Raw genomic sequence first — 23496 nt, 5'->3', positions numbered from 1 at the left:
TTGATGTAATGAGTATCTTATCTCTCGATAACATTTTTATATCCATAGTCTTTACTATAAAATAGAAAAAAAAAAATTATAAAAATAAACTTTATTTCTATAAGTGCTTTAACTACTGTATACTCTACCGCGCAAAGAGACATCACTGAATATTTTCAAGCTTTTTTACTAATTAATTGATGCCAAAAAATAAGTCTTAGGTAAAGCTTACTTAATATGTCAAGATTTTTTTTTTGTAATAAAAATTAAAAGGAAGCGTTTTTATACCGCAAATAATTTGTATAAAAACAATAGTTTGTACCATACCCCACAGTCCACGCATGCGTCCTTAATTAGGCATTCCGCTCTCGTCCGGGCTGCGTACGCGCAGGCGGCGCCTTTGAATGCCGTCCCGCTCTAACAATGCAACTATTCATTCCTTGGCCCATTACAATAAGACCCTTCTGACCCTTTCAACATAAAACAATATTCCTTCCTCACACAGCTCAACGTAAACTGGTCGTGATAGCTGCCTCTGATATAAACAAACTTTTCACAATTTGAACTGTTTTGTAATGGTATAAGGTTCAGTTTGGTTTGCATTTATTTATATTTTAAAGGTGTTATTGAAGTGATGTAATGAAGGGGCCTAATTGTGTATTCTACTTGGGATGGCTGAAAGATAAAAGAATAATATGATAAGTGCGTATCTCGCTTGCACATCTTTGGTAAAGGGGTGGGTTTGGGGTGGTTTATGCAATTATTGTTGTTGACAATTATTCATGCCATGATTAGGGGTTTATAGTAATAAAAAAAATGAATTTGTATTATTAGAATATTAGTTTAGTGAGTTTATTATTCAGTATGAATTTGAAAATTTTCTTTATGCCTCTTCTTACATTATAAAAAACATTTTTACAAAGTCACTTTAATTGAAAACTCAATCATACCAATTTCGTAAAGTAAATGCATCTTCACGGACATACATTTAAATTAATACGTGTCTCTCATCTCTTCTCACCCACGGCGATGAAAGTGACGTCCTATGAAATTATCTCCCGATTGCACTGGGCCGTGTATGAATTAGGCACCTTTCATTTTTTCTCAGCCATAATGCCCGGCCCCTGTTCATGAAACCTTTTATCGAAACTATATGCATGTTGGGAACTTAACGCACCGGCTAGCTTGTCGGTTGACTGGTTTCGGCCTTTTCCTTTGACGCCGCGCGGCGTTCGAAATTTGAATCAGTCCGCTTTGAACAGCGTTTGAGGGACGACGTGCGTTCATTTTATCTAAAGCGCCGAAACTTTTTACGATATTGTGATAAGTGTTTTCGTGACTGAGTTGAATGAATATGACTCAAAATAACATTTGTATCTATTGTTTTTATACTGTGGGAATATGATGGCTCGGATTTTCTGTGTTTTGCTGCTCTCCTGGTTGGTGGCTGCCGACCAGGAAGACTCTGAAGGTGGCAAGTGTGAGAGGATCAAGTTATCACAATGCCAGGATTTACGGTACAATTGGACAGCAATGCCCAACCTGATGGGTCACAGGGACCAGAAGGAAGCAGAGGAAGCGGTAAGAATCTAGCTTGTTTGTGATTTTTTTATTATTTCTTAGTGGAATTTATTCCAGAGCAAGTGAAGTTTCTTTATTTTGGGTATAAGCTTTCAAAGATAGCAGAAAGCTTTTATAAAGATTGTTTTACAAAAGTTATCTTTATTCATTTACTTGAGTATCTGTATACTTTGAATAAACTAGTCTAAATAATTGGTACAGTGTATTAAAAATTTGTAGTCTGTCATATTGGGTTTACGTTTTTCCCCTAAAATAAGTTCACTCAACACTAGGGTTGCAGGGTTAGGGTTACTTGAATGGGTTTTTAGGCTTGTAAAACTGATATCAGATACATTACAAGCTGAGGGTGAATATTGACTTTGGCTACCGAATTTTGTTATCCCCTTTGCTAATTTTGACGTTTATTCATGTGAAACCGTTCCCACGATTCACGAAGACCCTAATGTTACTTTTAGTACTACAAAGCTTTGCGCAATAAACACACAATTATCCTTAATAAAATGTAGATATATTTTAAAAAAATTCTATCGGAATCATTGCTATATTTTCCCAAACATCTCGCAACAAAGTTAATTACATCAAATCAAAGCCAGCTTTTAGCTCGACCGATCGAATCTCGAAGCAATTAAACGTTTAGATATTATAACAGTTGGATATTTCGTTATCGTAATGATATTAAAAAACTAAGCCGTTTATCTTGGAATCGCGGCGCAGATCAAAAAGATACAGCCGCTTCGTGATCGCGGGATTGCAAGTATTAATAAACTAGTTTCAGAGAGCAAGCGAATCTTTATGGCTATGCGCTTTGAGTACTAGCCATTACGACGCGACGCGACGGTTAATTTATAATTACATGGCGATACCAGATAGAAAGTAGATAATATGGCTCAAAGGTCGAACTCCTATATATATAAAAGTACTCTGTGGTCGAACTTTACGGGCCCATAAATAACAGAATTACCTACTATTTGAATGAAATTACTGTCACTTTGACATTAGGCTGAATGAGAAAAATCCTTTGCCTCTTCCAAAGGGAATTTTAATAAGATTCCAAAAGTTCAGTTTTCGGTAATATTATATTAGGTATTTTGGTTGTGATAAACTGAGTGTACAATCAAAGGTACAATCTATATATTTCAAAAAAGGCACTTGACATTTTTAATGATTTATTAATTTTTATGTCGATTGGTTACAGTCGATTACTTAGTTAGTTATAGTTTTAATAAATATTAGCCTGCCGATCAGGGACGGCATATCAACGCGATAGCGGCCTCTTTGCGCCAAGATCAGCAATTTATTTTTATTTATACGTCTTATCTTGCCGTAAGTGGCGATGTGTATCGTAATCGGCGGCTTCAAAGTGCCTCGCATTGTAAACAAGTACACGCGTTAGGTTCAATTCGCGGACATTTTATTTGAGGTGTTTTATGATCGCTATATGTGTTTTATATTCTTTGCGTTAGAATAGATAGCACCGAGCTGTTATTAAAAGATAGACATGAGTGTAAAATATACGTGCTATTAAATTTATGAATACTAGTTTATAGCACATAATATACAGTGTAATAATGTTCTTATTATTGCCCATACGAGGTAATTGCTTGCATAACATTGCTTTTACTTCGGCCCATCAAACAGAAAGTTGTTTTAATTAGAGCGCCAAATTGTTTTACGTCAACGTCGAGGTCAATGTACTTTTGACAAGCGATGTTGCCCACATGTTACACAAAATATTTTCAAAACATTTTTCACATGAAAGCACCGTTTATACATATTTTTGATATCAAACATCGCTATGTTGAAGAAATTTTTATTTTTTTGCGAATTTACGCATATCTCCGATCTGTCAGACCACGTTTTCTTTCTTAACCCCATTTTTATCAAAGCTGCTAGAAGTACCGCATAGATCTCACATTTTACATTATAACAAAGCTTAAACGTAATGGTATTAGGTTGAAATTGGCTTGAAAAAATATAGAGTTGTTTTATATCTAACACGTATCTAAGATCTGTCAGTGGGACGGTCCATTCACGAATTTCATCTCATAACCTTAAACATTTAAGGTTATTCACCTATTTCAAAATTTGTATTAAGTGAAAGAGTATTTTTTACTACCTTCAAATGCTTTACGTCCAATTAATTTTCTAATTGCTCATTACTTAAATGGAAATAATATGTATGTTCTAATTTTAATTCGACTAACTGACCCACTTATCGCAAGGACTGTAAATAATATACCCTTTTTAAAAGGAAGTACCTATTCCCTTTTTAAGTTATTTGAACGCGGTTGATTTATGCATTCTGATATTTCTTCTTATTAGATAAAAATAAAATATAAAATTATATCGCACATATCATAAGGAAAACTCTTATCGAGCCTAGCTTAAGCCAATAATAAATTTCGAGCCATGTCTTCCATTATTGACAACAATATCCCCAAAATACCATCTAACGCAGAAACAGTACAGATAAGTAAAGCCCCGTCATAGAATCATAGATAATGTAGAATTTAAAAACAACGGAGCGAACCCTTTGGTTGCGCAAGAACCATTCAGTAATAAAACAATGCATTCGGATAACTCATATTTGATAACCCATTTCCATAGTCGGCGTCTTTGGCCGAAATTACCCAAGTTTTTTGTCGGCCAGCCGAGGTGTTATTTCGGTGAAAATCCACCCTATCATTAGCGCAGGTATGCGAGGATAATTTTACAAAGCCCGGTGTTACCATCACAAAAGAAAGTTTTTAACACCCATGTCTTGTCTATGAATTTTATTGCGTTATATTATTACATGTGATACTTACTTATATCTTGGTCTTTTTTATGTGTAGAGAAACAAAGTTGTATTGTATCTTCTCCTAGTAATGCCTTATTATAAATTTCTTTTAATAAGTTCAAAAAGTGTAATAAAGTTATTTTATTTATATTTCAGTTAAAAAAAAGTAGTACTTTAGTTTTAAAAAATCTAATTCATATTGAGACCATCACTTTGTATCCAATGAGCAGGACGAAATCACAGAAATTTCGTACAAACGTGTGTTGCGTAAAACGTTATCTGTGCACAATCTTCAAATGCAAACGGAAACTATTATAATCTACAATCAAAATCCAATTCTACATTCACCTCGGGCTAAGCTCGCGGCGCCACAAAAACGAAACAGGGAACAACAAATTGCCCTTCCTAATTACAGCAGGTAGGCGGCCGCACAAAGCCGACGTTTTTCAAAAAAAGTGTTAAGTTACTCAGAAACTGGTTTAAAACCATAAATATAGAATCGCATCTGTATTGCCATGAATTAAGTCCAACGATTTCACTGCTATAAACACATTTATGGTTCGTAATTTCTTCGAAACATGTTGGTACGTTAGATAATTATACGCATTCTGTGTAATTAATGAATATAGGTAATTCAACGTTTAATGGCATCTAATAGCTTCACGAGTTCAGGGAAATATAATACTTTGCCCATACAAAATGTCACGTTTTTGGCGATATACCTATTTTATTCATCGCCAAAACTTCATTTTGTTCATCAAATATACATCGACTTCATTTGCCTCATCGATAACTGCATTTTTTTTTTTTTTTTTAAACAGAAGTTCAACCCTGAACTATAAAACAAATGATTTGAGTATAAAATATACATATTTTAAATTTATTCGCATTACTACGTCGCCCAAGGAAAAACAAAAATCAAACGCGTTCGCCAAAAAAACTAAATACCCTAAATGACCACAGACAAAATAAAGATGTAAATTGTACAATACGATATATGGCAATAGGTTATAAATGCTTCGGCGCGATCAAAGCTTGTGGTAATGCGCGTGCGTCGACCACTAAGAACGTTTTTTTTTTGCATCTCGAGGATTAAATCGATCTTCATATCGCTGATTAAAAATAATGTCCGATCGTGAGTTACAAACTGGAACCTTATCTGGGGAGAGTTATTTGTTATACAGTAATCAACCCGTTTTGACTTTTGATAAATAAGGAAACTTTTAGAAATAGTCTTTGAATCAAAGAAAAAACCTGATAATACCTACACAATAAATACATAGTTATTAATATTTTTTGCAAGTTTCAAAAATTGGCTTATATATTGTTTAAAAGACATACTTAGGTAGTTACAATATTTCAGTTTTAACTTGATATTCCGAAATGCTCATGTCTTGTTAGAAAGAAAATAAATAACCTGGATATTTACAATTGCTAACCTTTAACTAATAAAAAGTTAAGGTATAGATTAATTCATAATATGAATTTTAAACGCCTACACATTCTCAATGTATTTTACATACCTACATCAGGAATTATATAAGAGTATCGCAAAAGAACTAAAATATAATATATTGGAGGTTTTGTTCCCGTATTAAGTTTATAACATTGCCCACTTCAACAGCTTTACGTAAATGGTCGTTAAATTCTCTGTCCGTGAAGTTGAGGACACACCTGGCGTTTTTTATCAAAACTTATTTTGTCGTAATAGCAATTAGCGTATAATAACAATTTGCAATATATACTTTTTGCAATTAACGCTGACGATAATGAAAGAAATATTAAACTTAGCGGCAGGTTACGTGTAATTAGAGAACATAACGCTATCGTGTGTTTTTTCATTTATTGGCCGAACCAATTATGTTCTTAGAATAGCATGGAATGGGTTTTGTATGCATTACTATTGCGCATTAAGTTTAATATCCTTTAGGTTATATATTCATGAAAAAAAGACATTTTCTAGCAGCATTGTGTGTGTGTTGTATGTAAATACATTATATAATTTGAAAGCATAATGCAATGTAAATTTTTACATAGCGATATGCTTTACATACCCGGTGCTTATATTTTTAGGCACCTTGTATGTCTGCTAAGTAATATGTACATATATAATAAATAAGGTAGGTGTAGGTAACAGTGAAAACCTAATAGAAGTTTCAATGAGAAATTATAAATAATGGACTTTAACAAATAGAACATTGTACCTAGATTTTCCCTGATAAATCATTACATAGTTAAGTATAGTGCAATCTGTTTGCAGACAGAGTACAACAATAATTATTAGTTAATCACCTATTTCTGCACACTTTACAAAAAAAAAATACATTAGTCATTTTTTTTCCTAGTTTTGCAAAGAATAGTCCTGTCATTCTGTTTTCAAGAATTCACACACCACCATGTTCCTGTGTGGCCTCACCTTTATGTCAGTCGTCGGTGGGAGGTGAAGGAATGCAGCCCAATTATATAGATACGAAGCTCGATTCTCCGATCCGACACGCTCGCATAGTTTAATCAATGTATTGAGAATTGAGATGCGTCCCGAATCTATTGTAGACTGGCCTTTATACCTGAGAACATTGCTCTATACTCTATGTCTATAGTCTATGGTGTACATAGTGTAAAATACATACCAGTATAGAAAATATGTTCAAATTACGCATTCCGTAATTGAATCGATAGAACAAAATGCTAAAGCATCGTGTAACTTCCATTTTTGACCACAAGAGATAGATTTTGTGAACAATTTCCATTCCCAGCACATTTAAGGGTAGGTACTTGTGATTTGAATACAGTTTACCAAAATAATCCCTCTCCATCCTGGCATTCCATGTAAATTATACATACCTACAGTTAATAATTAGCAAATAAACTCCCTTATAAATCCTGACTTATCTGCCATCCACACTTGTCAATTACATTACCCAGCCACAGTCGATGCATGAATGGCCCGTTGGTTTGTCCGCTAAATAAATTGCATTTCATCCTTACCGGGGCTTACAATTTGACAGGCCAGCCATTCAGCCAGCAACGGTTTCTTAACGACATTAAATTAAACGCCGTGTTTTGTGACTTCCTTTTAAATTTTATCCAAAATTTATTACCAAATATACGGATAAAAACTCTTAATTGAATTAAACAAAATCTATAAAGAAAACATCCAAATTATACGTTGTAAGTTAGCGGCGTGATCGCATACTATTGTTCTTTCACATTTGCAATTGAATTTGGAATTAAAAATGTATTAAGATTGCATAAAATATATACATACTAGGTTTCCGCCCGCGGCTTCGCCCGCGCAGTCAAAGAAAAACCCACATAGTTCCCGTTCCCGTGGGATTTCCGGGATTGCGTCATTTTCCCGGGATAAAAAGTAGCCGATGTCCTTTCTCGGGTATCAAAATATCTCCATACCTAATTTCATGAAAATTGGTTCAGTGGGTAGTTTAGGCGTGATTGAGTAACAGACAGACAGACAGAGTTACTTTCGCATTTATAATATTATAGTATGGATGTAGTTAAATTAGACTTAATAAAGAATGAAAGTAATGAATCACGATTGGAATAAAAACAATGTCGGCACTGATGTTATCTACTAAGATCAAAGTGAGTTTCAACTAAGAAACTTTCATTTTTGATCTAATCTATATTAAATTGCGAAGAGAAAGTAAGTATCCCAACTATTAAAAAACTGTACCAATTCATTGTTTGTAGCCGATATAATCTATATTGTAAATGCAAGTCAAAATATCATATTTCTAAGAATGCGAAAGGAAAGTAACTATGTATATATAAGTAAGTATTATATACTTATTATATATCTATAAACATAATAGTAACATATTACATGTACTAAGGAAAAATAAAAACAACTATAGCTTATCCCATTATAATTAACTAGCTTCCGCCCGCGACTCCGTCCGCGCGGAAAAATTAAGAAAAATTACGATTTATTTTTTTTCTACGTATTTTTCCGGGATAAAAAGTATCCTATTTTATGCCCAGGATAATAAGGTATAATTATACCAAGTTTCATCGAAATCGAACCGTTAGTTTTCACGTGATGCCTGAACATACAGACAGACAGACAGACAGACAGACAGACAAAAATTTTTTTAATCACATATTTGGGCTTGGTATCGATCCAGTAACACCCCCTGCTATTTATTTTTTCAATATTTTCAATGTACAGAATTGACCCTTCTACAGATTTATTATATGTATAGATTATTGATGAAATTTGGCCTCGAATATAGGTGGAGGTGGAGTGCATTCAAATTTCAACCCAAAAATATGAGCATAGGAAAATTGAAATTGCATGTACCTATCTCGATGGAAAAACAACCTACCGTATTAAAACGAAACTTACATACTTAATATAAAATAAATACCTATGTACATTTTACACACAATGTTTTATATTACGCTGTCGAAACATTTAGCACTTGTATAATTACTTGGTAATGAGTAATATTTGTATTGTAACTTGCAAGATTGTTACCTAGGTTTTACACAATATTTACGAAGTGTCTACATATTACAAAATAAAGGCTAAGTATATAAGAATAAGTAAATGAATATATTTGCAAAATTTCGCGCTTTAGTGTTGAGAACTAACACATTTTGAAATAGTTGGGCGGGTGTAAATGAACATCAAAGATTGTAAATGAATCAGAAAAGATTTCAAAATTCCATCTATTTATTGTCAATATTTTTATTAGGTACGGGTTCTAGAATCCTGGATCAAACGATAATTTTTTTAAACAGTAATAACAAATTACTTGTTTTAAATATTATGTAGGTAATTTAGTTAATGGTTTATGTTAAACAATAGTAACGATGGAAAGTAATATTGATTTAAAGTAAAATATACATAGGTATACCGTATAGGTACGTGAGGGAGTTCCAAAAATAGGATTCTAGGATAAAACATCTCTTAGTTCAAGCGGCACATAGATACTAAAGTATCAAATTAATCATTTATATAATCGCTTTTTAAACATAATATACTAAGCCAGTGACCATTAAGAATTTCTGCTTGGCTGCGTCGATCGCTCATGACGAACGGACCAACGATGCATGCATGAGCGGCCCATTGCGCAAACATGGCGGCTTGCGGACATATCTTATTTAATTGTTTATTTATCTATGGATTAAATATTTGCAGGGAAAACACATTGCGAAACGAACAACTCCGATATTGCGATGAAAAAAATATCTTAAGCAAAAACTACTTTAAATTCTATTCGAATAGTTCTGTTTAATTTAATTAATGACAAGGCTGCAATTTTTTGTACAAAAACTACCTATTAATGGGATATCAATATTCATTGGTCGGTTCGGTTAAAAGCATATCTGCAAAAAACATCAAAGAGCGCTACGTTCTTGTCAGGTGTCGATTAAAATTTTTAGTACCTTTTTGCTTCGCAGAAAACACACAATGCTGAGGCAATAATGACTATCTAAAATGCCTGCTATGGAGTATGGTGTGGTTTACTATATGTCCTTTTAAATGTTAAATTATGGAAACTAGAGTCGCGCTAATACAGCTTTTTATTGGTAAATTACAGCAGTAAGTTCGTTAATTGTAACATGTACTATTTAAACTGAATATAAACAAGTACCTATTGCATAGAAATAAATAGTAGATAATCCGAATTCACATTTTTCAATTCGCTCTACCAAGCTTTACAACTTTTATCAAATTAATTTATCTTCACAGCTACGATATATTTATACATTTAAGGACGCGTTTACGAATCTGACAAAATAAGCAGTTTTTCGATGCATTTTGCGGCAAAATAATACAAAACCAAATTTGACTAATAATTACCATAGATAGATTACTCCTTAATCTTTAAATGGTAGGAATTATTTAATCGAAAATTTTGGTTTATAATATTGTAAAAAATAATTTCCGTTGCCTCTTCACACAAAATTGACAATATCGTGATGAATATAGAAGCATTTTTCTATTATTTAATAAAATAAATTTACTTATTTAAAAATATTTTAAGTAAGCAGACATGTCCAACTCAAAAAGGTAGGAACTAAAACTATCAAAATGTTACAAATAAGCTGAGAAAAAAATTAAAATCAAATCTTATTTTTTCACATATTTAACTGTAACGCGTGATACTTATTGCATGGAAATAAGGGTTATTTTATTTGACACTATCTTGATTTATTGTACAAAAATTTGTAATGAAATATTTTAGTAATTTAGTCGGCGCTCGGACGCCTTTGTGAGTAGACGCTGTGACCCTTGTAGGCAGCTCATCGTTTACGAAAAGATCGCTGTACGTATACAAAATATTTGACCTAATAAACTTGATCATTGACGCATTCTGCACCGACAACCAAGGCACACCAAGGAAAGATTTTATTTATAGTTTTTCATACTTATGGGATTATAAATTTCATATTTAGTTTCTGACTTGATGGAGTGACCTGCATGTGTACTTCGAAGACTGCTACTGGAACTAATAGACGAGTAGAGCTAGGTGTGCCGAGTTTGGGCTCGTTTTGTTAGTTATGTTGAGACCTTACCTCCGGACTTGATGGAGTGACCTGCAGGTGTACTTCGAAGACTGCTACTGGAACTAAAAGATGGTTAGAGCTAGGTGTGCCGAGTTTGGGCTCATTTTGTTAGTTATGTTGAGACCTTACCTCCGGACTTGATGGAGTGACCTGCAGGTTCATTTACAAAATATGTTTTATTAATTAATGTAATAATATAGTGTCGACTTATAAAAATACCACAGGTTTGCCGGCAGCTTCGCCTGCATCATTTTTAAATTTAACCCAAATTCGGCGCCATTTTGAAATTCTTTGTTAATTGACCGATTTCGTTCAAAATCGATATCTGAGGATCCTTAGGATCACAAAACAGGAAACTGTTACCAAAATTGAAAAAAAGTCAACGCCATTTTGAAATTTTCTGTTATTGTACCGATTTCGTTCAAAATCGATATCTGAGGCTCCCTGGGATCGCAAAACAGGAAACTGGTACCAAAATTTTAAAAGTCAGCGCCATTTTGAAATTCTTTGTTATTGTACCGATTTCGTTCAAAATCGATATCTGAGGCTCCCTGGGATCGCAAAACAGAAAACTGGTACCAAAATTTTTAAAAGTCAGCGCCATTTTGATATTCTTTGTTATTGTACCGATTTCGTTCAAAATCGATATCTGAGGCTCCCTGGGATCGCAAAACAGGAAACTGGTACCAAAATTGAAAAAAAGTCAACGCCATTTTGAAATTTTCTGTTATTGTACCGATTTCGTTCAAAATCGATATCTGAGGCTCCCTGGGATCGCAAAACAGGAAACTGGTACCAAAATTTTAAAAAGTCAGCGCCATTTTGAAATTCTTTGTTATTGTACCGATTTCGTTCAAAATCGATATCTGAGGCTCCCTGGGATCGCAAAACAGGAAACTGGTAAGTACCAAAACTTTTAAAAGTCAGCGCCATTTTGAAATTCTTTGTTATTGTACCGGTTTCGTTCAAAATCGATATCTGAGGCTCCCTGGGATCGCAAAACAGGAAACTGGTACCAAAATTTTAAAAAGTCAGCGCCATTTTGAAATTCTTTGTTATTGTACCGATTTCGTTCAAAATCGATATCTGAGGCTCCCTGGGATCACAAAACAGGAAAATGGTACCGAAATTTAAAAAAGTCAACGCCATTTTGATTTTTTTGTTATTGTACCGATTTCGTTCAAAATCGATATCTGAGGATCCTTAGGATCACAAAACAGGAAACTGTTACTAAAATAAAAAAAGTCAACGCCATTTTGAAATTTTTGTTATTGTACTGATTTCGTTCAAAATCGATATCTAAAGATCTCTAGGATCACAAAACCGGAAACTGGTACCAAAATTTTAAAAAATCAGCGCCATTTTGAAATTCTTTGTTGTACCGATTTCCTTCAAAATCGATATCTGAGGATCTACGATCGCAAAATAGGAAACTGGTACCAAAATTTAATAAATTCAGCTGGTAAAGAAGCAAAATATACAATTCTTGCAGTTTCTATGTCAGTTAACTGTCGAATCTTTCTGCCAGCGTAACCAGCAGAGCTGAGTTTGATCCTAAGGATCCTCAGGTATCGATTTTGAACGAAATATGTCAATTAACAAAGAATTTCATAATGGCGCCGAATTTTTTAAATTTCGGTACCATTTTCCTATTTTGTGATCCCAGGGAGTCTCAGATATCGATTTTGAACGAAATCGGTACAATAACAGAAAATTTCAAAATGACGTTGTCTTTTTTTCAATTTTGGTAACAGTTTCCTGTTTTGTGATCCTAAGGATCCTCAGATATCGATTTTGAACGAAATCGGTACAATAACAAAGAATTTCAAAATGGCACTGACTTTTAAAAATTTTGGTACCAGTTTCCTGTTTTGCGATCCCAGGGAGCCTCAGATATCGATTTTGAACGAAATCGGTACAATAACAAAGAATTTCAAAATGGCGCTGACTTTTAAAAATTTTGGTACCAGTTTCCTGTTTTGCGATCCCAGGGAGCCTCAGATATCGATTTTGAACGAAATCGGTACAATAACAAAGAATTTCAAAATGGCGCTGACTTTTAAAAATTTTGGTACCAGTTTCCTGTTTTGCGATCCCAGGGAGCCTCAGATATCGATTTTGAACGAAATCGGTACAATAACAAAGAATTTCAAAATGGCGCTGACTTTTTAAAATTTTGGTACCAGTTTCCTGTTTTGCGATCCCAGGGAGCCTCAGATATCGATTTTGAACGAAATCGGTACAATAACAGAAAATTTCAAAATGGCGTTGACTTTTTTTCAATTTTGGTACCAGTTTCCTGTTTTGCGATCCCAGGGAGCCTCAGATATCGATTTTGAACGAAATCGGTACAATAACAGAAAATTTCAAAATGGCGTTGACTTTTTCAAATTTTTGTAACAGTTTCCTGTTTTGTGATCCTAAGGATCCTCAGATATCGATTTTGAACGAAATCGGTCAATTAACAAAGAATTTCAAAATGGCGCCGAATTTGGGTTAAATTTAAAAATGATGCAGGCGAAGCTGCCGGCAAACCTGTAGTATTTTTATAAGTCGACACTATATTATTACATTAATTAATAAAACATATTTTGTAAATGCACCTGCAGGTCACTCCATCAAGTCCGGAGGTAAGGTCTCAACATAACTAACAAAATGAGCCCAAACTCGGCACACCTAGCTCTAACCATCTTTTAGTTCCAGTAGCAGTCTTCGAAGTACACCTGCAGGTCACTCCATCAAGTCCGGAGGTAAGGTCTCAACATAACTAACAAAACGAGCCCAAACTCGGCACACCTAGCTCTACTCGTCTATTAGTTCCAGTAGCAGTCTTCGAAGTACACTTCGGCAAGTACTTGTTTACCAAACAATCACTGTCCAATGAAATTAGATAAATGGTATCTACTTTTGTGACCATTCAACGTTACAAACTTTACAAATCAAAGTAAAGTTAAAAAAAACATAGCAATAAAAATAAGCTCAATTATCAAGTCGTGTCAGTTTACTCATAATTTCGCCGCTTCGCGCATTTCGATGTGTGTGTGAGCCGTGCACGTGTAGTAGTAAGACTCAATACCTAAAATTGATGCGCGTCAATTTGTAAATACGTCCACAGAAAATACTAATCATCTACCAAAAAGTACAAAAAAAGAGGACACAAAGCATTGAATAGAATATAGATAGCTATATGTACACGAACCTTGTCTACATTTCCGTATTCCCTCTATGGTAACTCTGGTCTCTATGGTAGCTACGGATAAGTTCAATTTATACTTTATCAGTAGTAAAAGGACTTGGAATAAACACTATACCAGACATTTAAATGTATTTAACAATCATAAACCACAAAAGCTACAACTTTGACGTAAACTTGTTTAAATTAAAATGTAGTTGTACTCTATCATCATGTACGAAGAGCTACACAACTTTGTAAACATGCTTAATTAAATCAGGAACGGCGCCATCTTATCAGCTGATAATATTTAGGGACACACGACTGCGTAGTTGTCATCCCGTAAGAGATGCATTATCTTTACTACTGAATTACATTTTATGGTAACTGTAGCTTAGATACACATTTTAAAAGAGACATATTTCTATAAGTATTTTAAAGTTAAGTATTTCGTAAACATAGTTTCAAAAATAAGCTATTTTAAAACATAAAATACTGTATATCAAGCTACTTTATTTCCAGACGCCATTAAGATTTATTATAAATGTTATCGAGACATCTTAATTGCTTGAAATAGAGTGAACTATATCAACAATGTTTTTAAAATATGACCGACTGCTTTCTTATCAGTTTTATCGTATTGTAATACAAATTTAAATTGAGGTTACTAAGTTTAAAAAATCCAGTCTTTTATAATCTAATTTCATCTACTACGTAAATTAAAATATGCTAAAATATTTATTGCCAAAACAATAGCTATGTTTATAACAGGTAACTTCCGAAGTTACTGATTTGATCTATTCCTTTACTTTTTTGGATTGGTCGTCTGAGTTCTGACAGTTAACCACAGAGCAATAAATTATCCTTGCCACAAACGTTTTTATTTTATACAATACGTAGGAATGAATATAAGTATACTTTATTCATTTTCTGAAGTATCAACGCTAATACAGTGTAACGTAAAATAAGCAAGCAGCAGATTCGCTTCGGCAGCCGGTCACAAAGAAAGCCTCGACGGACCGCAACAAATTGATAATCACAGACTCACTCATGAACAATCTGATCATAAAATGCATTGATATTAAACCCACCGTTATCCATTTGTAATAAAAGCCAAAGTCGTATGTAGCTTCTTAGCGTCAATGCGATTGCTATCGCTTGGGACACGTATTGCGTGTGCGACTGTACGGTTTCTTGGCCATCATTGTAGGAAGCGATTGGATACGATGAACCGAAGATTATAATGGTAATGCATATTAATTCGTAATAATAGCTCCGAGAATTAAATATATCTATGCCGAGAATTAAAGTCTGTCTAACATCAACCGTATTTAAATTCGTTCGGTAATATTGATTGCATTGGTTGATTGTTAATCTATTTTGAAATTAGATAGATGTGAAGGTGTCTTTATAATATTTTAACAATAGCATAGCACCAAGTTAGAAAATTAGAAATAGATTTGGTAAATTTGGTGTGATTAAAGATTTAAAATGTATACGAAACGGATAACAAAATATATGTAGTTTGTTACATGTACATCATATAGGCATCTAAAGTTCATTAGATGAGATAGGGCTTATAAAACAGAAGGCCGTAAATCCATCTCCGGTGAGCTCATAAAATTAATTATCAAGAACATGGTTTACATGGAATGCGGTTAAAAGTGTCTATAAAATTTGATGGTTTCTTTCCTTCAAATGTATTCAAAATTATTTCTACACACGGTATTATTCAATTTAAATACAGAGTTATGACTTATGATGGTTCCAAATAAGTTAAAAATAAATATCTTAATTGGCACTTTTATAGCTACTACTACTTTTGGTGAATAGGTAATTGTCGTAGTTAAATAAAAGGTCCTGGTTTAAACAATAGAACATTGTAAATGTATTAACCCTTAATTTTCCAAACATTTTAAACAGCGTTCGTTGTGCCTTGTCTTCATTCGATCGAAACGTTTATAGCACAAGTGTTCGTTATAAATCAAACGCGTAATGAGCAGCTGTAAGATTTAACATAATTCCATCACGATTTCGGTAATCTTAAGATGTTAGCTCATTGCCTCTCGGGATCGAGTTAATCCGACAGTTGTTTATTTCGATTTCTTGCTAGCAGTAATTTAATGCATACCTAGTACGTACGCCTTGTTTATGTCTTTATTTATTTCTTTAGCTGCGATGTAGCCTCCAAAAGAAATGAAGTTCTCTTTATATGGTTAAGTGCCTATAGGAATAATTTAATACAAAATGTTTATGAAACTTTAAACAGTACATCAATGAAACACTTTGCCTCATTTATTTGCGCATAACCGTACTATATTTAGTTCAAAAGCGGTTCACAATTGATTCATAATTTCAAAGTGAAATTACGCAGTCTACATCAAAGGCCGAAACAATCGCCATTAGGTATAAAAACCAAAAATAGCGGTACGTTTCCTTGAGAATTGATATTTGAAGTGGCGGCCAGTGTGCCGTGCCTGTATACAGTTCTGCTAATAGACACGTTTACAGCGTAAATCAGTTCGGGCGCCTTTGATTGTTGTTTTTAGCAGCGCGCAGCGATAGCAACGGAAGGTGCGAATTTCAAACGTTATTGATGACTATATTTTTCAATGTATAGAAATTGGATACTGAGGTTTAGAATCACACGCGTTTGTTAAATAAATAGTAATAAAGACTTTTTGTTTGTCATGGATAGACAAATGCGTCACTAAAAGATATGCAAGCCGATAAGCCGGCATTAATTTTTCTTTCGTATTCGCATGCCTTACTATAAAATATAAACATTATCTCATTTGTTATTAATTTTAGTTTAAAGCGATAAACCATTTAATAATGTATTTGATATCAATATTGTAAAGTAACTAATGTTGTACCTTTTAGAAGTGAAGATACCTAGTGTTTGCGAATTTTAAGCAAACACGAATATTACATTAAGACGTATCTTTGACATAAATATTGTAAGGAATCAATAAATGTTAAACCGATAATAGATATTAATAGATAGTGGGTTGGTGGCCTTTCAGTACGTTATATACCTAGATTAGATAAAGCGTGAATTGAAGTCGACTTCAAAGGCGCGTTCCGACTGACGATCAAAGGGCCGGCCAGGGCATTAATTGACGTGTGAAAACATAGCCGATAAACTAAATTGTGCATGTTATCCTATTTAAAAACGTGTTTATCGTCTCCATTTATAGAATTGTAGAGCGTCGCAAATTATAACTCAATTAAGTTAAACACGTCAATTTTATAACTATTCTAATTTCCTCTATCAAAAAATTGGAACAGTTAACAATTTCCTAATCAATCGTTAAAATTCAAAGACAATGTGTCAACACATGGTCAACACACAGGATGCGAATACATAAAATAAATATTGTTTTATTATCTGTATCACAATAATTATGTAACGTCTACACGGTCCATATGAAAAGAAACATGTAGTATTTTCATCCTGTGCACTGTCCCGTAACATCAAAGCACTAACATCGCCGACACTCGGCTATTTTCGGAGTTGGTAATTAATTTTTTGTTGTGCCGGCCTCGTCGCTCGTCTTTGCGTCGTCTCTCGTCAATGAGTTGAAAGCGCATAAAATAAAATAAACTTGACTTGTAGCCTGTTTGTCTAAAATCATTGATCTCATCTTTTGATGTTAATATTAAATATGATTAGAGAAAAACTAATAACGTTACGAATTTATTGAAGTCGGAGAACCTTGTTGTAGAGATTGGTCAGGAAAAGGAGAGGCATTCCTTTTTATCCAGCAACGCAATTACTTATCTTTTTGTTTGTTATACGATGTGGTGCTATAAAGATTGCATTCTGTTTTCTTTAATCGGAACAAACATTTGAATACTTGAACTAAACAATGTCATTTAACAATACGGGCCATTATTTATCGATCTTTATTTGGTGAATTCTTAAGGGCAACGTGCTTGGTCCCAAACCGAAGTGGTTCCGTACAAAAACCAGACACGAATGTTTGAAGAGTCGAACAAAGGCAAGGTCGTCATCATGTCTTTTTTGAGTTTCAGATGGTCCTCGATTCTTAAAGGTTCATGTTGTTAATTCCTGAATTGGTTGATGAATAATGTAAAAGATTCTCCCTTCAATTATCCACATATTTTTTTGTTTCTTTATCACTTGTTATAATAAGTTTCCTTTACGTGAAGCTACCTGTAAAATACTGAAGAAGTAAAACTAAAAAAAATGCCTATTGTACGGCTAAGGTATGGATTACAAATAACAATTACCAGGCAAAAAACGTTATTCTTACTCTTAAAACATTTTATAAACCGTTCCGGATTAACTACGGCAACAAACTCAAGCAATCCTATTACGGAACGGTAGGTTGCACTCAAATTGAAGCGTTCTCAATTTTTTTCTAGAAAAACGTTTTAAAGTCCACAATAGTGAGCAAACACGCTTGTTTGCTTACGAAAAAGGTTTACGATGTCGGCTCTACTTCACGTATGTTTAAGAGGAAGTTTGATTTACTTTTATATTATTATTTGATGGATCGCTCATGTCGTGATGTTGTAAATCCGGGTGTGGTTTACGACCTACATCACATAAAATGGCATAGAATATTAACTATTATGCGTGTAGCAAAAATAAAGTAATGCATATCCAAGGAACATTCTAATGAGTAATTGGGCAGTGGATGTATTTAATTAAGATATTTCCATAAACTTATTAGGGCCATTACGTTACATTCCCCGCTTAAACCGTTTGATCTCTGTAAGCAAACATTTGCTCATACGCTCTAGTTTAAGATCACTTTGGATCACATTGTAAGGGTTTCTATTGATACAGATACCGTAGAAATTGAGCTAAAACGAAAATAGACTGTTTCCAATAAACTTAAGGTTTAGAATTACACGTCCCGAGCGACGCGGCTTTTGTTTACTTTGGGTAATCCATTGAGTCGTCCGATTCCCGGTACTTAGTTGTATTATTTATTTGCTTGGATAAACATTTGATATTTGAGCGGTGACGGAATCTTAAAAGGTTTACTATTATTCTAAACAAATACCAGTTGAAAGGAATTCGTCTATTCGAGTGGCATTAATGTTGTTTTCCTATTGTTACAGATGGCGTTATTTGAGGGCATCTTATCAAGCGAATGTTCCGTCCACGCGCGCTTCCTGCTCTGCTCTGCCTTCGCCCCGCTGTGTTCTGAAGACGTCTCTGCTTCTATAAGCGCCTGTAGATCCGTATGCGAAAAAGTGGTTGAAGATTGCAAGGACCAGATAAAACTGCTACCGGCTAACATCGCGTTTGACTGCACTGCGTTTCCTTTGAGGCCCGACAGAAGGCTCTGCATGCGACCGCCAAATGCGAGTGAGTTGGAACAAGAACCTCCGCCGCCTCCTCGCTGGCCGTTCCATGATCATGAGCTCAGAGAACACGGCTGCCCACCAGCTCATACACGAGCACCCACGGGAGAGTGTTGGCCAGCTTGTGGCCAACATGCCAGATACACACAAACAGACAAGCGATCGGCAGAGATCTCCATGAATATTTTAGCATGGTTCTCTTTGTTATCTACATCGTTCGCGCTGCTGACTTTCTGCGCGGAACCATCAAGATATCGCTACCCAGAGCGGCCCGTAGTATGGATGGCGGCTTGCCACGCTCTTGTAGCTTTGGCCCACGTAACACGAGGCTGGCTAGGTGCCAAGTTAGTGTCCTGCTCCGGATCTACCTTAGCCGTCGATGGATTAGCCTCTCCTACGTGTGTGGCTTTCTTCTCATTAACATATTATTTCACGTTGGCTGCTGACGCATGGTTTGCCAACGCCTGCGTCGCGTGGTACTTGACTGCGGCCAGTGAATGGTCTACGGAAGCATTAGAACGTGCCGCGGCGTATCTTCATGCAGTAGCATGGGGCTGGGCTGGCGCATGGACTGCAGCAGCTCTAGCGCTGCGCAGAGTAACCGCTGAAGAATTGACTGGAACGTGCGGCATATCTGATGCAGCGGCTGCAGCGCTTATTGGCGTGCCGCGAGGCGCATTGCTCGTTACTTCGATTGCGTTAGCGATTGGTGCCTGTCCTGGTATTATGAGAGTGCGACGTGCGTTAGATTCGAGAGGCGCAAAGCGCGTAGGAAGGCTAGCAATGCGCGCAGCAGCGGGAGGACTGTTTTATTTGCTATTAGCCGGATTTGCAACCGGAGTAAAAGTTATTGAAGCTCGAAATAGGGAGATACAGACTAAATTAGCTTTATTCGCTGCTTTAGAAGCAGGAAGTGTGGAGAATACAGCGGGGGCGAGCGGAGTTTCCGTCTGTTTGTGGTTATCGTGCGGAATCGCGGCGGGCGCATGGGCGTGGTCCAGAAAAACCGCCGTGGTTTGGAAAAAGGCGTTGTGTCCACCGCGTAAGACGCCATGTTGTGGTCCCCCCTTACTCAGAACTCATCACCCGTATTATAAGCGACCCCTCCACGTGTCCAGGGTGTAATGTCTCATAACTGTTAGTGTAATTAAGTGCCTTTATTTGCCTTCTGTGAAGGCGCTCTCGATATTTGTACAAATTTTGTAAATAATGTAAATTTTATATAAAAAAATATACTGTTGATTTTATACATATCTTTTTCTTTTAATACCAGCCCACTATAGGAACGTAAGACAAACTGAATATGTAGACGTAACTAGAAAACAGGTTCGATTCCTGTATATAAACTTCAAATTGATAAAGCCTGACTGAACTAGAACAAGTAATCATTATAAAATTTATATTTATAAAGCATTTGAATGCCTTAAATCCAAAAATGTTAAGTTATCATCATTGATACCAAGAAATTTTACGATAAGAAATCCATTCATACAAAAGTTAATATGTACTTTGTTACATTTACATAAGTTAAAAAAAGTGTAACAAAGGAAACAGAAATTCCTCCTATCAAATATTGCTGACCATAGAGATTCTGGGTTCGATTCCCGATGTATATAATTAATAAAAACAAAAAGTTCCCCTAGATCGGACACTGACGGCTAATAAACTTACATGTCCGTAAAATAACTCGATTAGTAACAGATGTGAAATACATCTGCCTCATAACTTACATAGGACTTCAATGACTCTTTAAAAGGTAAAGGAATTAATTGAAATAAAAAACAAATTTAGTAAAACACTTTATTAATAAACATCTAAACATTACATCGATAAGTATATATAGCTCTCTATACAAAAACTAAGCATTGATATTATAATTACACAATTTACATTATTTCCTCGTTTTAACCCTGAACTCTTTTAATAAATACAGAATAAACATAAACAATTCAACACTAGTAGAAAAGATAAAGATCTCACAGATTTTTTGAAAAAGTTAATTGGAATGTAATAATTATGGCATTATATAAAAAGAACAGAAAATATACAATATGAATACCTATCTATAATCTGTGTGCATCGAAATAGTAAGTACACATATTAAATACAATTTTTAAGCTTGAATAAAAAAAAACTGTCAACTCATCATAGACCTATAGACTAACGTCCTCTAGGCTCTAAAACAGTGAGACAATTTATTTATCTACATACTGACGCGGTAAAATGTGAATACATAAAAATCATAGTTAATTTTAATATACACCTATCCTATACTTTAAAAACACAGAAGGGAAATAAATTAGGCCAGTTTTAAACCTTCGCACATTATTTCCGCGTAACTAAATCTGTATTTTATAGTAGGACGCGTAAAACAAAAAAAAAGAAACATGTTCGATTTTTAAATTAACCAAAATTGTTACCATTATTTGACATTCCACAAACATTATCTGTGGACGAAGACATAAAAGTAAGAGCACGCGCGCTTTTTAATTATCTTTTTAAATTAATTAGACCATAACTGGACCATAATAATGGTTCGTTCTATTTTACTGTACTGCGAAATGCGTTAATTACGATTCCGCGTAGCTATAAAACTATTCGTGGAGCAATGACCGTCCGTCAGTTACATCTTAATTGCAATTCTTGTTTATATCTAGTGCTGTTTGAGATTTTAGTGTTACGATAACATAATTGCGTAGAACTGTTTATTCTTCTGTAGTTTGATAGTTTCTTTACTTCAAGTTGTAACAATGAAGTTTTGGCGCCGTGTCAATTTATTAATGGGTCGTGGTTGTACTTTTAGAATACGCATTTACATAAATAAATAATAATTTTGATTGACATTTTATTTTATCTCGTATAACAAATCTGTACATTATAATAGTTCACAGACATCTACAATTTATTTATTCCAAATAACTGTGCTAGGTTCATTTCATTTCTTTCAATTTTTCTGGATCATAATTATCATAATTATAAAGTATTCTAATCAATTCTACAAATAAATTGGTAGGCCATAAAATATATTTATAGTACTGTTATAATTTTTTGTCAAGAAAAATTTAAAAAAGAAGAACTAATTTCGCTAGGTCTGCTAATAGTATATTATATTTTATCTCAACAAAGAATTTTATCTATACATATAAATCTTGTCATCTATTATTACATAAATATGGCCTTAGTATAAAATAAAGATACGTTCAGCTAATGGAATATATTTAACCAGTAAACAATAAAAATCGAAAATAGCCCTGATTCTGTCATATACTCTCATATATTGAAAGAAATGGATGTGTAAGACGTCTAAGAGCTAGCGCGCAAGAGCAACTTTTGTCTCCGCAACTATTTTGTCTCTCCCATCAACTCTATAGGAAGTTGTGTCGCTACGTGCGTGCACTTTCTTACTGGCCCATAGAGTTGTTGGGAGAGACAAAATAGTTGCGGAGACAGTTGCTCTTGCGCGCTAGCTCTAAAATATAGATTTTGAAAGCTCTTAGAAAACATATCACTAAACAAACTTGAATAAACAACAATAGACAATAGATTTCACTTTTCAGTTTATTTTTTCTTTTAAATAAATGTTTTAAAATGACAACATTGACAGAACCAGAGCCTATTCAACAAACTATAACCAAGTGCCAACATCGACATCCCGCTATCCCTCTTGTGTCGACATTAGGGTATCAAAAACGCCAGAGCCCATTCCGGTCGAGAAGTAACTCGAAAAATTGAACATTCCAGACGCATTGACATTATCTGTCGAGCCAAATTGAGCTTTATTGTTACTGTGCATAGGTGTCACATTCGCGCTGAAGGATTTCTTCTCATCTTTAGGTACATCGTTGTAGGGATTGGTCAGATATTCAGCGAATATTTCGCTCTGTTGCACGTTCTCTGTCTGTTCGTCAGGTGTATTTTCGTTCGTTTGTTGAGTCGGTTGTAGTGATATACCGATCGGGGTGGATACCATCTGGAAAAATAAATAAATGTTTTATTTATAGTTATATTATTTTAATATAGTACAAAAAAATGAATCGTCTCATATCTAGAAGAATGGAATCATGCTGATGGATGCATGATGGATGTAAGAATGTTTGTTATTCTT

General features: G+C 34.5%; 2 protein-coding genes across 2 annotated transcripts in view; one reads left to right on the top strand and one right to left on the bottom strand.

The window, feature by feature from the left end:
* Positions 1–1211: 1211 nt before the first annotated feature.
* On the top strand, positions 1212–20638 carry LOC123697830 (frizzled-10-like). Its single transcript, XM_045644391.1, has 2 exons — positions 1212–1560; positions 19146–20638. The coding sequence occupies exons 1-2, from the start codon at positions 1381–1383 to the stop codon at positions 20514–20516; spliced, it is 1551 nt and encodes a 516-aa protein (XP_045500347.1). The 5' UTR covers positions 1212–1380; the 3' UTR covers positions 20517–20638.
* Positions 20639–21177: 539 nt separating this feature from the next.
* Positions 21178–23496, bottom strand: part of LOC123697847 (Golgi-specific brefeldin A-resistance guanine nucleotide exchange factor 1) — a 35246-nt gene continuing 32927 nt past the window's right edge. Inside the window, exon 30 of the mRNA XM_045644409.1 lies at positions 21178–23361. Coding sequence (XP_045500365.1) covers positions 23047–23361 — 315 coding nt within the window. The 3' untranslated portion in view covers positions 21178–23046. The remainder of the gene's footprint in view (positions 23362–23496) is intronic.

Source organism: Colias croceus, chromosome 15 (genome assembly GCF_905220415.1).
Source record: "Colias croceus chromosome 15, ilColCroc2.1".
NCBI lineage: Eukaryota > Metazoa > Arthropoda > Insecta > Lepidoptera > Pieridae > Colias > Colias croceus.
This window is presented reverse-complemented; position numbering and strand designations above follow the sequence as displayed.